At 47.6% G+C, this 17,398-nt stretch overlaps 1 protein-coding gene across 1 annotated transcript; it reads right to left on the reverse strand.

Annotated features, from left to right (window-relative positions):
- Positions 1-4,401: 4,401 nt before the first annotated feature.
- On the reverse strand, positions 4,402-15,490 carry LOC135311289 (E3 ubiquitin-protein ligase RBBP6-like). The gene is made up of 12 exons (XM_064440413.1): positions 15,302-15,490; positions 14,173-14,272; positions 13,386-13,422; positions 11,699-11,743; positions 9,770-9,858; positions 9,554-9,650; positions 8,924-9,063; positions 7,833-8,005; positions 6,980-7,083; positions 6,360-6,536; positions 6,097-6,104; positions 4,402-5,524 (listed from the first exon to the last, which is right to left on the reverse strand). Exons 1-12 carry the CDS (start codon positions 15,465-15,467, stop codon positions 4,402-4,404), a joined length of 2,259 nt encoding a protein of 752 aa, XP_064296483.1. The 5' UTR covers positions 15,468-15,490.
- Positions 15,491-17,398: the final 1,908 nt, after the last annotated feature.

The following is a 17,398-nucleotide window of genomic DNA, read 5'->3' on the forward strand; positions in this document are numbered from 1 at the left end:
GACTGCCTTGACTTTTCAGCTATCATGGAGAGTAGCTTGGCAGCTACAGCAGCCAGTTCCTCAGGCCTCTGGGATGCATCTGGCCAGGTCCCTCAGACTTATGGGTGTTCAGGTTCTTCAGGTGGTCGCGAACTCGAGCTTCTCTTCCAGTGGGAGGGACTTTGCTTGCCCAGTCCCTGTCTTGCGGTGCATGCACTCTAGAGGTGTGGGAAGAGAGGTTGCCAGTGAAGACTGAGGCAACAAAGTGGTTGAGTACCTCAGCCTTCTCCTCGCCTGTTGTTGCCCGTTGCCAGCCTTGTTGATCAAGGGGGGTACGCTTTCTTTGACATCCACTGGCTGCAGCGTGTGGTCATCCACAGTGCATGGGGGGCTGCTCTGGGAAAGAAGGGGTCTGATGGTGATTTGGTTAACAAATCATTCAAGGCACGCCTTCCCTGAAAGGCCATACGCTGCTGCCGTATGCTGCTGTGGGTGCGCCGGGAACGTTGTCTTAACTAGGGTCTGCCTCTGTCAGGAAGGCTGCGTGTGTGCTCTGCACTGAGACACTCAGCGCCTGCGCCCCTCTGTCCAGGTACGCCAAGCAAGTGTAAAAAAGAGCGTAATTTCAGACAGAACGGACTTGAGGAACTTTTGCTAGCTTAGCCACGTTAGACAGGGACTGCAACTCCTGAATGCAAGAATAGTCGTGTTGGAGAATAACCCTAGGAGGTAGCTGGGTAAAGCGGCTCTAGTGTCAAATGCTGATGCGTGTTGGTCTTGTCTGTTTTTCATGTAAAGGGTAATGAAATCTATGGTGTGCATCAGATACTACATTTAATATCTTCCTTCTGAGACTCCGTGAAGAAAGCAGTGCTATTTGAACAAGGTAATTAAATCTGCCCTGATGAGTGCTCTTGAGTACAAGCATGCTTGGTCTGTTGCTTTCATGTTGCTTCCTATCATTTTGCTGTTCTGAGATGAGTTAGAGCAGCACAGACAGGGCACAGGTATTGCTCGTTGGGCTGTTAACTTCCAAGTGGTGAGTGGGAGTAAGGGTAAGCAAACTCAGGTAGATAAATCTGGCACTTGGCCACTGCCCATATGTTTTGAATTTATTCTGTAACTCCTCCTTCCACATTTATACATTACCTAATATAGGTTTTTAATCTGCCTGAGCGTTTCTCTGATTTTCACACTGATTCTTTTTAAAAGTAAAATGCAGATCGAATCTTAACCCCACTCTGCAGTTTTTGTCACTCCTGTTTTAAGGCTTTAATGAGCACCTTAATTTCTGGACTATTTTCCATGTGGGTCTGTTGTCTGTGGGCAACTAAGTTGTACAGGTGTCGTGGTTTAGCCGGCAGCTCAACCCCACACAGTCGCTCGCTCCCTCCCCCACCGGTAGATGGGGGAGAGAATCAGAGGGGTAACGCTCGTGGGGCGGGATAAGAACAGTTTAATAACTAAAATTAAAAGAAACAACAACAGAAATGCAATGTAAAGGAGAACAACGAGAGGCGCAAAGCCCCGGGGGAGGGGGGAAGGGAGGGGAGAGGGGGAACGAACCGCCGAAATGAACCGCACGTGCTGCAGCCGCCCGCCGACCCGACGCCGCGCTGCTCCCGCGCTGCCGCTGCCCCCCCTCAATATACTGGTCATGGTGTCACGTGGTATGGAATGAACCTGCCATTGGCCAGTCGGGGTCAGCCGCCCCCACCACGGCCCCGCCCCTCCCAGCCCCCCCACACACGTGGCAGAGCGCGGGAAGCTGGAAAGGTAGGCGACCCCCACAGTGAGGAGAATTAACCCCTTCTCAGCCAAAACCAGCACAACAGGTTAGGACTGACTTAGAGGAACTCTGGTGCAAGGTGTCAAGCCGTTGGTGGATTAATACAGGGTATTTATCATGGCTGTCTGACTGCCTTTTAGTGTACAAGTAGATGCGTAGTCATTCAGAGAGTAAAGGAATGAGATTAAAAATGCCAAATTCAGGCTTAGAAAGAATTGGGGGGCCGGGATTTTGTTGTTCTTCTTGGTTTGTGGTTTTTTTTTTTGGTGGAAGCATCTCTGATTGCCCTCTGGATATGCATGTGACATGCAGCAGGAAACTGAAACTGTTAATGGAGTATCATTTGTAATGGATTCTTGTAAAAGCAAATCTGAATTGAAAACATTAATGGTATTAAATTGGTTTATAATGGATGGTTGCATGTTTCAGAACTCTGGAACGGTATTTTCACGGACCTTCCTGGTTTGTATGAGGCAGAAGGGTAGCATCCCGATTCAGTGAGCTGAGACAGGTTTCCTGTGTTCATTCCCAGAATGAGTGGGCAGTGGTCTAGGAGAATATGCAAAGCCAGTGCCGAGCGTCGTGGGAAAATAGGCGGTTTCAGGAGCTTCTACAGCGAAAACTGAAGCATGAAAACCAGGAAACCTTTTTGGAAGATGGTATGCAAAATGGAAAAGGTTGATTTGGAGCCAGTTGTACAACAAAAAGTAAATCTTAAAAGGAAGTTTGAGCAACACTTGAACTGTGGCTAATTCTGCAGCACGGTATGGGCAGTATTTCTGCTTTCCTCGTAAGGGTCATCCAGACTTGGAGCAGCAAGAATTTGAATAATCAAAACGCTTTTGGTAGCACTTTGAGTAGCAGAGAAGGTTGGAAATTTAATTTGATTTCCAGGCAGTCGGAAACAATATAAAGTTGTCTAGGTTACTGTGGACACTTCTAAGATGAGAGCTCTTGTAGCCAAGAGGAAAGGTAAATTCTGTAGTAGACTGCCAGGCAGCGCAGTCACAGCAAGTGCTTGATATGGGAGAGGAGAAAACTTTGGGGCTTAGGGGTTTGGGTATTTTCCCCACCTCTGGGGGGAAAAAAACAACATAGGAAAAAAGGGATACCTTGTGATGCTCCCTTCTCTGTTTTATTGTTGTGTAAAACTTTGTTGTTGCTGTAAAGCTCCCTGTTGTCCCTGTGTTGCATTTTGCACGGAGACTGAAGGACAGCCTGTGTTCTTTTGTTGTAGAGCTTTAGTACAGGCGTCCCCATGTGCCTGTACCTCTGCCCTCGCAGTCGGGGTTGTCCTGGGAGGGGTTGCAGGTGCTGAAAGGTCTGTCTTGCTAAAGACCTTGTAATAAAGCTGCACGCAGACGGCTTTGCGTGTTCCAGAGCAGCGTGCGCTTCTCCTCAGCAGGAGTTAGTTTTTTGTCGAACAGGCTGCTGTTGTTTTCGGGTGGCTTTTAAAATTTGTGTTCGCATTCACGGAAGTGCTGGTGTGCATTTAAAACTTTTTTGCTCTCCCTGGTTGCTATTTTGATTCTAAATGAGGACTGGTGACTTTTACTTTTACTTTTACTAAGCTACTATCTCCCTTCAACACTTTCTAAAAGCCTGTCCCACTGCTGATGGGCTGTGAGCAGTGGGAGGCCAAGACTGAGTTTTGTCTTTTGTACGTAAGTCCAGGAAGTTTCTTGCATATAACTGATTTTCTATGTTTTCTTTGAGTTAATGGCTTCTACATAGGAAATGGCAATTGGTACGCTGGAATATTAGAATGCACCATTGCAGTTGAAGTGAACTCAGGTCAATAACTGTAGGAAATACAATAAACGCAGTGGCTACAGATGTTGGTCATCTACTTCTGGTGGGCCTTTGTTTGGATGACCTACCTTGCAACCAGAGGGAAAATGAAGCATGGGGTAAGCTTGCAGGTTTTAAACTTGAATTGAAAAGTAAAAAAACTTGTGTCTTTTAAACAAACAATATGCATCCCACTTTGAAGATACTAGTGTGCAGAGATTTATGACTAGTGATTACAGATGGTGGTTTGACATCGTATAGTCCTGAAGAGATTAAAAATGGGAGTGGTTTAATACTCCTTCTAATGTCACAAATACCCCCCTCCCACCAGGATCCCTCTGTCACTGTGATTCTTGCTGGGGAGGTGTAGGAATTTTACCCTCTGGGTCAGTGCAGCAGCCTGAAAGGGAGATGTGATCGATGTGCCCTATTTCTTGGGAATGATCTCCTGCTTCCGTCAATTCTCTTGGGGCAAAGTTTAGGCTTGCCTTTTAAAGGAAATCTGACTTATCAATCCCCACATTTTTCCTAATCATTTTTGTGACATCTCTGTTAGCTCATGGCGAGACGCTAGTTAGAAATGTAACACAGACATGCCAGGGAACACACGAGGCTAAAAGAGTGTTAACTTTATTGATGAACATGCCATTTGTGTTTATACAGGTGCGAGTAAACAAAGAGAACAATAGCCATGCAATTGCCCGTATTCCAGAAATGGCTCTAACTTGGCTGATAAGGCACTCCCCTTCTATCCTCCCAACTAGCAACTACTCGCTGCAGGACAGCATCAAAACACCCTCATCCTTTCAAGAGGAAGGTGTTTTAACACTGCCTGACTTTGGCTAGTCCTCCTTTGCCTTTTTCGCAGGAGGTTCCAGTCGAGGAGATTTGTCACGACCCGTGTCCACCTTCTCGTTGGAACCTTCAGCTGGTTTTACTGTATTGTCCGTCTTAGGAGGAAGAGCCACTTCTACTTTCCGCTTGGCCTTGTCAGTCTTTGCTTTTGGCTTATCCTTCTCTTCTTCCTCCTTTTCAGACCCCAGTCTGAAAGCACTAGACTCTGTTTCCATAGGCTCATTTCTCACAGGGGTGGCATCGTCTCTGCTTGGGAGCCTGAAGACAGACTCCGCTGTAACACCTTCTGCTGCAGCTGCCTCTCTTGGTTTTCTCGCACCTTCCAACAACTCAGCATTTGGAAATCCTTCATTCCGGTGCTTTTTATCTTTATTGCCTTTCTTGTCTCCCAGTGGTTTTTCCACCTCTTTCTTTTTTGATGTTTCAGGATCTTTGATGCCATGGCTCTCCCTTCCACATGGTTTTTCAGGGTAATTTCCAGCTGTATGATGGTTTCTGTGCCTCTGCCCAGCAGGATAATCCTGCCTACGTCCCTGAGCACATGGCAAATTCTCTTGTGTGGTGCCAGGTGGACCAAACCTACCTGGAGAAAAGTCCTCTCTGTTTTGTGGAGGTGGAGGTTGACAGCCAACAGCATAGCCCTTGTAAAACTTCTCACTCCGGTGCCTAGAGTTCCCTCGCCGTTCTCTGTATCTTTCCTTTTCAAATGGATCCCTCCAGTCACGGGATCTGCCCTCGTAAGCTTTCCTATCATATGGTGGAACCTCTCTGGACCTGTTAAAACACTCCCTTTCTCCTTCCCCTTGAGGTAGAGTCCGTTTAGTTGGAGACTGGCCCCTAAACACCGGAGACCTTGACCGTGAATGGTATCTTCTGTGCGGGGGTGACCTTAGCCTTGAATGGTGAGAGCCGCGTGACCTTGACCTGGAGCGATAGTTACGACTCTTCCCTTTGCCTCTTCTTGGATACGGCGGCGATCGCGGGGAGGAACGAGACTGGGAACGATTGAATGATCGAGAGTAGGAGTGAGTGGGGGAAGAACTGGATCTTGACTTGGTGTAGGTATACGAACTTCTACAGTAAGATGAAGCACTGCAGGGAGACTTGGACCTGAAAAAAAACCACACAGAAAAAGAAAGAAAAAAGGGTCACACTCCCCAACATTTTTCCTCTCAAATTTGGTTTGCTTTGTTTGGTTTGGTTTGGTTTTTTTTATCCTCTCTCCATGTGTTTATGTAATGATGCTACTGCAAATTGAAGAACTTGTTAGCATGTAAAGTTTCTGCTTCCAAGTTTCTAGCCTGGCTTTCCACTTGATCCTATAATTATATTTAATTTTCGTATGTGATTACGGTTTCCCGAGAAAGTGTTGGTTTTTGGCAGTCCCCTTGTCAGTCCTGTGCTGATGTTTTATTTTAAATAATCTTAGTGCAAGCACAGATCCCTTTGTTAAAGGCAATTCAAAGTAAGCCATTTCAAAATTAATTACCGCTAGTGTTCCCCACAACTACCTGTGCGTACTTATTCATTGCAAATCAGCTGTTGCAGGAGTTACGTGTTACGGCCTCCTTTAACCAGGAGTAGTAGTACAGTTACCGGTAGTAATGCATTGAATTTCTGTGGGACACTTACAGTTCGCAGCCTGATCCGCCACCTGCTGAGCGAATTGTAGTGGCTCTCACTGGATGACCTGTTGCAGTGGGGAGGGAAAAAGAAAAAAATCCCATTCAGTTTGTCTGAAGGTAAGACTTTTAAAGGAATTCTAAAGTTAGCGTTACTTACCCGTTGTAGGTATTGATTGTCCTTGGGGGCCCAGACGACTCGGCAGTGCTGCTTGTCTTAGTAGCGGAACCTGACGGCCCTTGGCAAAAAACGGTTGGAAAGAGTTGGAAACGAAGCTCTGCTAAAAGACAAGGATCAGTGCCTATGCTGAAATCAAACTAACCTTCTCCTCCAACAACCCGCCGATTGGCTGAGAGGAAGGTTTAGAAAGGTTAGCGGCCGTCACCAGCGCGGCGGGAGGCCCGACAGTCAGGAGTGGTGGTGGAGGTGGTGGCGGTGGCGGCTGCTGCGGCTGCTGCTGCCGAGGGTAGCCAGTTCCATTTTCGAAGTTGTTCACAGCCTAGAGGCAGAAAAACACGGACAAAAAGGGGATAGGAAACTTCAGGAGGCACACAAACAAAAGGCTCCACAGAGGAACATCACTCGCCTATTCCTGTAAATGCTATCAATCCTAAAATAAATCAGCAGGCAGGGATAGGAACACATCGCATTAAGCGCCTACATTAATGACTGGTAACTCAGGGTGTCTGTATTTAAAGCACTTCAGTGTCAACACCGAATTTGAAAGGGAGGCAATCACGTTAAAACTGTGACCTGAATTTGCCAGACTGTCTCTAAGGAGTTGTAAGCTTCTGTAACAAGGGATCATGCACTGGAGGAGTAAATGTAGCCTTGTCCAATTTAGCCCTGCTTCAGGAGCTGCCGATTCATGTTTTCTTCCCTTTCAGCTTTTCAGGAATAGACTTCTCTTACAAGCAGTTCACGGAAAAGCCATCACGTTACCTGGCGTAGGATCTTGTTGGCAGCTAAAGCATCAGGAGAAACATCGCTCTGATGACACGTTGGGCAGGTATGATCCTCAGAATCCAGTAACGCTGTTCTAATACCTGTGTGCAATTAGAGGCATCAAAATAGATTTTAGCCAAACTAAGGACATTTTTGGGGTTCTCATCAGTTAGAAAACCATGTATATGATTAATGGGTGAAGATGATCTTGAATTGGGAACATGAAGCTCAAGTTCAGTAGCCTAATAATTTTCTAGTATGCAGCCAATAACGGTACAGCCCTGATGTTTCACTCCTGTAACATCTGGAGGTGTGGAGTAGGCGGTGTCTTGATGTCTTGACTCACCTTTTTTCCACTCTCTAGTACAGTGAGAAGTCACCAACCTCAGGGCTAGTGAATAAAAGAGACCTCAAAAACCCGTTAGCAGGTGTGAGTTCTGAAGGTTTCAGCCAACTCTCCCGTGGAGGAGAATGTGCATTAAATGCCCAGGTACCCGATTGCTGCAGACCACAGGAAGTCACCAGCGTTGGCTCTGTAATTTTGTAGGAGGGAAAGGGCTGTGGACAAACGAAATGCATTCGCTATCTAATAGCGTCATCACCGGTGCAGTTACGCCCTCTTCTCATACTCGTCCTTCCACGTGCGAAGGGGATTTAACGAGATACATAAAAAGGAGGAAAAAGCTTTCGGCCTTTCTTTTGCCCTTTATAGGAGAAGAGTCCTTTCCTATTCAGGCTGGGCTTAAGTACTACATAGAACCGGTGACACAGTAATTTCCTGATCTCCTGTTTCTGCTTTCAGAGGATCAGAGGTGATGTTTTGAATTAACAGCCATGGGGTCACACTTACATTCGTCACAATAACTGTTTCCACAGCAGGGAATAACAGCTGCGTCGGTCATTATATCTTTACAAAGGGGACACAAGAGCTCATCTGGAATAGGCTCATCGGAGGGGGAGGAGGAGGCCGGCTCTTCTGGTAGAAAGGGAGGCTTTTCCTTCTTTCCTCTGGCATAAGCTTCCCTGGAGGGGGGTGGGGAAGGAGAGAGCAAAAAGTTAAAGGTGGGTCAAGGAGAACTTTTCCAAGCTTTGGCTTTTCTCAGGGGAAGAGAACAGGTGGAATTCTTCTCACTCCACATTAGCCTTCTAAAACGTAGGCCGCTAGTTGAAACGCCTTTTCTACATCCACAGGATGAGAAGAGGGAGGGGGAACAATTTTCCTGCTGCAGACCTCTCCCATTCATTGGGTCAATGGAGAAATCAGCTCAGACTAGGCAAATAATTTTTTGACAGCTAGAAATCGTGTGAAATGAATCCCACCTCTCCGTTGCCAGAGGGTAAAAGTAAATGGCAGGCTGAGGATCAAGTCAGTCTCCGAGTAATGAAGTTTTGGAAATGGAAGAAGTCTATGTTAGAGCTTCTACAAAAGGAGGTCCATGGCAGAACACCAGAAGTGCCACCGAGTGCATTTTAGAGCAGCCGCTCTTGGCAGCACACAGTAGTATTTTCTTAGTTTATAGCAACAGGAAAACTGCAGCCTCTTTCACACAGGGGAGGTGATAAAAGTCAGAGGGGGAGGAAACCTCACTCCCACAGCAACTTGTTAACTTTTGCAAGGAGCCTTTGCAGCATCGGACAGAAGCAAAATGTGCTTTCAAAGAGAACGACTCCACTGCAAACACCTCGGAAACCTTTTGCAGAAATACTGATTCTTAGCCCGCCACAAGTTTAACCAGCTTCCAGGGGCATGAACAGGAGGAGCGTCCTATTTTAGGGCCTTGGGATTAGAAAGTATCACGGGTGTTAAGGTTAAGATGCAATGCCAGTGCTTCCTCCCCCGTAACTAGAGGTGCTGGCCCACTCGGCTGCATTGCCGCCCAGGCATCGACGCACGGTTCCTCTCCTTCGCTCCTGGGTCAGTCCCGTTAGTCCCATACTTACGCATTAATAATTGGTATGGCATATTTTCCCGTGCTGGTCAGCATAGCACCCTTTGTGTTGGGATCTTTCACCTCCACCATGAAACTCCTTGGAATGCCCGTGCTCCTCCTAATTCTGGGAACAGGCTCAAAAGTCTTGTCCTGGCAGGAAAAGAAATGCAGGCGTATCTCAAGACCCACACTTAAAACGACATCTCCGTGACTGTTGTTAAATGGCAGGGATGCTCAGCCAGAGGCTTGTGTCATTACACCAGGCAGATATCCAATAGATGGGGCCAGCAGAAACATCCTGGTTTTGTACAAAATACTAAAAACTGTGAAGTGTCTTTAGAAAGGGTTCAAACCCAAAATAAATTTCCAGTCATATTGAAATACAGAAAAATATGCATGAAAGTTGACAGAGAAAGATCTCTGGCTATGTTTGTTGTGGTGGCCTGGAAAAAAGAAAATTTTGCCTTGATAATTGCAGGTGTCCCTTGAATTTTGAAGGGCTTTGCAACTTTGCCATGTAACCTCTCTATTTCACCCCAAGAGAAACACATCTTAATATGCGTGTTCATGTATCTGTTACCTCACTGCCAAGGTAAAAAACAAAACCGAAGTAACACCAGAAGTCCCCCCCCAACCTTACCCCGTTTGTTGGGCAGTTCTTTATATAGTGGCCAGGTTTTCCACAACGAAAGCAAGTATATGATGGCGGAGGTAGACCCAGGCTGTTCTTCATGTAACTAGAAGGTTTTTTGGGAGAAAAAGAAAAAGGGGTGCATGTATCTCTCTTGTTAAAGCAACCATCTCTAGCATTCCTCCGTAATCGTTGGGGAACAGATCTGGCGTTATCAACACTTACTTGATTGGATCATATGCACGGCAAGACTGTATCATCATCGCTTTTATTTTATCTTCTTCGGAAGCGCTGGCTTCAGCCAGACTGGCAGTCTGTGTAACAGGCCGTTAGTCGACAAACACGTTAGAAACACTTTAGAGCCCCTGCTAACTTCTTCGTGTTAAGTGAGCTAACTACGGTAAGCAAAACCTGCAGGTTTCTCCAGCTGGCCGTGTCCTTTTACCATGCAAATTGTAATACAAGCCTTACGCAGAACTAGATCTTCATATGAAGGAAACCAGCTGATTTCTTGGTTTTTGAAGTACTATTTGTTCAAACGTTTTAATTACACACTAGTGCAGATACCAGCAGGGTCTAAGGGAGGGACTGTACATTCTTTGGACCGTCCAGCACCAAGCCTTCAGATCAGCCACTCGTGTCTTTGCTTTTAGGTGCATTCCTTCGCAAGAGCAACCAACTACTTTCAGCATTTTATTAAATGGTTGTTTCCTATACACAGTTTTTCCTCAACTGTAACATAATGCAGATCGACACCTATGAAATCATTTCCATTAACCGTGACAGAAAACTTCACAGACACTTGACTGATTTGCTTGAACCCAAGAGATGTACAAGACACATCCAAAACCCACAAAACATTTCTAGGGATAGGCGAAAGTTCAAATATGGCATTTCGTACATAGCAGTAATAAACCAGAGGACTTTTTACAACACATTGACTCCCTGCTGAGCCAGTCTGCGCTAAAGAGGGTAGAGTAAGTCACAGTTTTGAGCTGCTCTGAGGTGTTGTTCCTGTATTGTTCTGAAATACTTCAATGTTCTCAAAAGCTTCAATGTGTGCACCTCTTGGACGGCTTCTCACATTTTAGAGTAAAACTTCACCTAAGTTTACAGAACCAAGGACACGTTTAGGGACAGCACTAATGCAGACCAGTTTCTTCTGGTGGCTACCTTCCAAATGAATTATTTTTTCCAATATTTTTGCCACGTGTCCACAATTTCATGTCTGTGGTGAGAGAGGGAAGAAGTGGCTAGTGGGGAGAGCTTTCTCTGTCTTGGGAATGAACTCCAGCCTTTCTTTTCAGAAGAAAGAACGAGCTCCTCTGCATTAGGCACTGCCTTCTCTGAGCTTTGTAACTTTAAAGCCCAGGCACTGAATTGGCTAGCACTACGCCTTCTCACAAGGCGCAATGACTAGTGCTTTCCCAGCCAAAGTTACACATTCCCGGGCAAAAACCGCCAGCAGCTCCACAGCAAAACGCGGCGTGGCAGGAGTTCCAGAAGGTCACCTCCGCCAGCATGCCACACACACGCGTGGGTGTGTTCCTAGACACGGTTAGGGACATAATCACAGCGTACACAGTCTGCGTTCAAGGAAATCAGATTGTGTTGCCCACTGTATCTATACGACAGCTGATGAAATTGTGCAGCGGTCAAAGAATGGATCTGCAGCTCTGAGGACTAGAAATTCAGAAATAGCCCTGCAATTGTCCGTGTTCCAGGCACGCCTCTAATTTGGCTGCTCCACACCCCCTGGAATGTCCGTCCCGTACAGCCAGTGACATGCTTCTGTAAAAATAGCGCTCCTCCCCAAAGCAGAACTAACGGAATGTATGAAAAAGGGCAAACAGCCTCTGAAGTGCTTCTCCTTTGTGTCTTGAAGATGAGCACTAGTGCAACGTGACGTTGGTGCTGGTAAGGTTCTCCCCTTCTATCTCCCCAAAGCGGCAACTGCTCTTTACAGGAGAGGATCAAAGCATACACACATTTTAAGGTTAACATAAATACTTGACATTATTAAGAATTAAAGTAAAGCATTGTTCGCATTACAACAGTTATACAGCTCTGGATCACAGTGCAAGATTTAAAAATATGAAGCAAACACTTTTTTTTCTTTTTTTTTTGAAGTATTTGGTAAGAATATAGATATACCTGAATAAGCTGGGACAGAGAAGCAGATGCAGAGGAGTCATCCATCTGTTCACAAAAAATTAAACACATATTCAAGTTGTACAGTCCAAACATAGCAATAGTTAACCTCTACCGTAGTCTGAAAGTCTGCACGATGCGCTCCGAGTGTGACTGCAAGAGGCATTTCCGACCTCGTGTCATTTGCATTTGCTCAAGGCAAAGTCCAAAGCTACGCCAGCTTAAGAGTGCCCGTGCGGTTAATGAGAAGAAACTAGACTAACCAGACCCGCTTGAGATCAGCTTGTTGCTCCAGAGTATCTCAGAGAGGGAACCTTGTCAAATGGGTCAGGAAGGGTAACTGATGTACTGTTCAGCACGTTTGCCCAACGGCCACCTTCCACGGCCCTCCAGCCCTGGGTCTTTTTTTGTTTCCTTTATATTTCTACTGAAGTATTTCCTGCCAGTCCCTCCAACCAGTCAGTTAGAACCAAAACCTCCATGAAACTTGTTTGCCACCCTAAGGCAATACTGCAGAAGAACTGGGGAGGGGCGGGGACACGACTCGACAACCAACAACCCCCAACCCCCAAATAATCCAAAATCCAGAATCGACAGTCAATGTATGAACTGCCATTTCAAACGGAAGACTAATCAGAAACTAAAGAGAACTAAAGAAACTGAACAGAAGACTAAATCAAAATCCAGGCTATTACCAGTCAAGCATTTCCTTCTGTTACTTATTTATATTTCAGCAGCAGAAGGACAGTGTTTTCCAGCCTGATGAAAAATGCCCCACAAAGGCCCCAGGCTCTAACCTTGCGCCAAAATTTGTACACTGGGTTTCAGGTATTTTCATTTGCAGACAAGCTATTAGATGAAGCTGCTGCATCAGAGAAAGCGGGAAGAGCAAATGCAGAACTTTAGAATACCACTTTGTGTAGCAACGATATTTACATTCAGGGCAATCTGTTAAAGACATTCATGTACTTGGAGGAGCCCAAACAATATCACTGCAATTAAACAGTTCCAGGAACAAATACCCAGGTATTCAAAGGCACGGAAAGGACTCGTTTAGCTGCCCAGAACTGTCCTCAGAACGTAGGGTGTATGTCAGTTTTAGTTTTTGTTTGAACCCCCACGTCAAAGCCAGAAACAGTACCAAGTTTAACAACAATGGTTTCTCAGTGTTTTTTATGAACGTTTTCAAAAACTGTTGGGCAAAGCAAGCAAAAACCGAAGCTAAGTGATACAAGGTGAAAATGGCAAAAATACACTCCGGAGCATTTTCATTGCAAGAAACACAAAGCGCACAAGCAGCTACGCCAACAGACACGTTACTAGCTGTAGACAGACAGATGGAGAGCACGGCACCACGTCCAGTTGTGCAAACCTTGAACCTACATCGCCTATAACCAATCGTACCTTATCTGTACAACACAAAGCCATTCAGGAAATAGCCTCGCATATTCAGGATGAAATACAATGCGTGACTGGGCACAAATACCAATAGTCCCATTAGAACTGTGCAAATGATGGCATTACGCACTTCTTACTATGCTGAATCAAATCCATTGTCTTTGCAGCATAGGCTATGTTTTACTGGAAGAAATTATATGAAGCTAGTGTTTGGAAAATTTCATACAAGGCTACGTTGTTCAGAATTCAGTGCAGTGTGCAGAAAAAGGTGTGACCCTGTGCTTTTACATACTGCTTTTGGTGTTGCGCTCACTGGCTCCGTTCGACTTCTGGAAGGAGAAAGAAAGGAAGGTGATCAGAGCTTAAAATAGAGCACTTGTGCCCCACATCAAGCAGTGAAACAGGTTATAAAACCTGCCCATCAGGACATTGTTCGGATAATCTAGTGAATGTGGACATCTATTCATACACATAAACTGTTCTCATTCTCAAATTCTCACATTCAGTGCAACTAAAAAAGAACCCCAAATCCCAAAATGACCACAACAATCCTGTAGGCAGGATCACGTTTGAGTAGCTGTAATCTCAACCAATACACCCCAGATCTGGGGCCTCAGAGTACCTGCCATATCCTGCCTCCTCCCGCAAATGCAGGAAATAGCCAAACACTGACAATCGGGCTCCTCTGGGATGGGAACAAATTCTAAGCGTACACTACGGTGCGTATCTGTCTTTACTCTGAAAGCAATACAAGCAAGCCCATAGCATAAGGCATCTCTCCACCTGGAGGAAACAGCATCTACAGCTCGGGTCTCAGAACAATCAAGCCCAAGAACAAACCCAACAGAATCATCTTAGAAGTTACCGTTGTTGGAGCCTGAAGCCCATGTCCCAGCAGGCCTAAAAAGGTCAGTCTGCTTTGGGACAGGTCCATTGAAACCTACCCCAGGACAACAAAAACTAACAGCCGCTTTAACAAGGGAGATGCAGTTGGAACGCCACTGGTAAACTAATATCCATTAAACCAGTGACCTCACTGAACCCCCTAGCAAAGACTACACCGCTTTACGGATACTCACGTAACAGAGGTTCTGCTGGTAGCTTTAACTCCTCCAGCAGGGATCCTTCTGACAATTACCGAGGAGTTCCTCGGAATCAGGGCGTCATCATCTGTGTATTCTGAAAACAACATCAGTACAGAAAAAAGCAGTAGTCAGTTTGTAAGAACGTATATCAGTATGTCATTACACAGCACTTCAGAGAATCCCTTTACAGAGAGAAAAGCAACCTTTTATAGGTAACACCGACTTTTATCGTCTCAACACACTCAACAAATGCAGATCAAATTAAAAGGAGGCACAGGCTTTTTGAAGGGACTTCTGCCTTTGCAGAACATGACTCCATGGGCAGATATTCCACTGATATTTAAAACCCTGTTTTCTTTTCGCTTAGGTTAGCATTGCTTCTGTTACTAGATCTCCATTATGAAAAGTTACCGTGGGGATGGGAAACCCTCACCGGGATGAGAAATGAGCATTGAGGACAGGAAACCATCAGCAGGATGGGACGTCATTGAGACGGGCAGTTGCTGTGGCATGAGAAATGAAACCCTGGCAGGGCTGGCTGAGGCAGGTGCTGGTGGAATGATCGCCATGGGGACAGAACCCCAGAACACTCTTTGCCCCAGACAAACCCCACACTGACCCGCCGCCATGGCAGGTACAGCAGCAGGCTCCTGCTCCTCGTGGTGCTCCTGCCCTCCAGGTAACCCCCCAAGGGGCTCTGCCCACCAGTAGCTCACCCCACCACCCCTCTTTGCTTCCCCCAACAGAGAGGTTCCCTCTGCAGCTGCCGACGGCATCGGAGGTGTCCGACATGCGCTTCACCACCACGGCCATGCCGCCACCGGTCAGTGCCTGTGTGCTGCCCTCTGCCCCAGGGCTGCCGGTGTCCGGTGAGCCTGCCCGGCTCCACACCGTCACCTACCAGCGGGGCCAGCCCACCGTCTGGCAGGTGGTGCCAGGGCCCCTGGGGGCGCCGGGGCAGGTGGTGCAGGGCCCCTGCGGGTTGTCGCTTTCCACAGTGGTGCAGGTCCCCGCTGGGGTGCAACTCCCTACTGGGGTGCTGCTCCCCCCTGCAATGCAGCTCCCCGCCGGGGTGCAGCTCCGCACTGGTCCCCGAGGCCCCGCGCCCGCCGCCCCCACGCACCTTCTTTGGTCTGGGCGTTGGAGATCTGCAGGTCGCTCCTGGTCGCCTTCAGCTTCTCGCGGCCCATGATCTGGCGCTTGAGGTCGCGCAGGGTGATGTGGAGGCCGCTGAAGGTGACCGTATCATAGTTCAGCCTGGAGAAGAACTTGTAGTGGACACAGGACATGGTCGGGGCCAGGCGGTGCCTGCTCTGGGATGGCGCCTACTGCAGCACGCGGTGTCATGGTCCTCTTATATGCTCAGCATATTATGAAGAAAGACCTGCATCATGTGGGTGTGGCAGCCCCGCCCTCGTTGCCCTAATGCCGAGTGGCCCTTAGGGGAGGGGGTTCCAGCAGCCCCGCTGTCCTGTCACCCCCCAGGTCTGTCGCTGCCCGGTGTCCTGTCACACCCCGAGGTCTGCGCTGTCCCTCCCGCCACCCCCTGGGCCTTCGCCACCCAGCGTCACCTCCCATCAGCCCCGGGGCCCGCGCTGGCTCTCCCAACAGCCCTGGGCCCATCACCGCCCCATGTCCTCTCACCCCCACGCCTCTCACCGCCCGCTCTCCCTCCTGTCACCCCCCCAGGCTGACACCACCCACTGCTCCCTCCTGTCGGCAGAGAGCCAGGGCAAGACAGCCTGGGGGAGAGGCAGCGGTTTGAGTGTATCTTGTTGCATTTATGGAAGGTTCCGCCAAAGAAGGCAATGACCATGTACGGTTATTGCCATAACCCAACGTAATTCCCCACAGTGGCACATCCGCACTTGCTTGAACTCTGGAGGGGAGGACAAGGAAGTAAGGAATGAACCCTTAGCCTTAGGAGGTGCCCCAGGACACTATTTCTTGCTTTCTCCACCACCACAGCTGCTGCTGCAACAGCCTCAGTCCATGAAATCAGGCCCTGAGTTACGAGGTCTAGTTCTCCTGAGGAACATGCTGCGCCTTGCTGACCTTTTGGGGCCAACCGGCTGTCCCTCCTGTTCAGGGAAATCTGATAGAAACTGATTGTTGTAGCCTGGCAGGGCTAACGCGGGAGCTTCCACGACTTCTTGCTCTAGATCTTTCAGTGCCTTCTGGGTTTCCAGAGCCAGGAAACCCTTCTGAGTTCAGGGCTGTCCTCTATATCCAAGGGATGGTTATTGTTGCTCTCGGTGTCTCTTTGCTTCTCCTGTTACTGGTGCGTGGGAAGCATAGGTTTTAATACGGTAGCCTTGCTTATAAGCCTGTGGTGGAATAGGGATTATACATATTCAGCCCATAATTTGGCCATTGCCACAGGGCAAACTACAGCAGCAGGGGCAAACAAGCCCCACTGTTGGCTATGCACTCAAAGCCCACCCGCTACCTGAAACCAGCTGTCCCGGGTGTCTGTCGTGTTGAATTCTCAGTGGTACAAGGACAGGCATCTACGTGATGAGTTTTCACTGAAGAAAGGAAGGATACCGCCCTTGCACCAAGAAGGGTTTGTCGCTAGTCTGAAGGGAGAGCCCTGCCTGTGCTTGGAGAGCAAAGCTGTTGACAAGCTTACTCACTCTGTAGGGGCCGGGAACTGGAAATGCCAATAGAGCCTTCAAATTAATAGGATGGGTGGACGTGAACCATTCAGCCCTTAGGACCATACAGACAAAAAGGGGAGCCTTATGCCTGGAACGTTCCATGTCTCTGTGTGGAATAATTGCTGGAGGTGACTAAGAAATGAAACCAATGTTTTTAGAGATGGTGCAGCATTGAAGAAGCTGCCAGGGTGAAGTGCAGCTGCTATGTGAGGAATCCATTCCACGGCAGTTCCCTTGTAACCATAGATGTCGGCAATGCCAGGAGAACTTGGCGTACTGACTGTAAGAGGAGTTGTCCGGAGGGTGGAGCGGTGCGGGGCCATCGTGGCCAGGCTCAGTGATAAATGGGAACTGGAGGTACCCTGGAGCTGGCACGCTGCATATTTGCCACCCTGGGCCGACAGTCCATCATACTTTTGACAAAATGCTGTCCTTTTGGTGAACTTTGGTCATTCGGTATAATACCAAAACACACCTCCATCCCCAAAGTTACTCGCCTCTAAGGTGCAACCACCCCTCACTGGGCATGCACTTTGAATTTCTTCTAGTCTATCCTTTTA

The sequence above is a fragment of the Phalacrocorax carbo genome, unplaced genomic scaffold, assembly GCF_963921805.1.
Source record: "Phalacrocorax carbo unplaced genomic scaffold, bPhaCar2.1 SCAFFOLD_36, whole genome shotgun sequence".
In the NCBI taxonomy this organism is placed as follows: domain Eukaryota; kingdom Metazoa; phylum Chordata; class Aves; order Suliformes; family Phalacrocoracidae; genus Phalacrocorax; species Phalacrocorax carbo.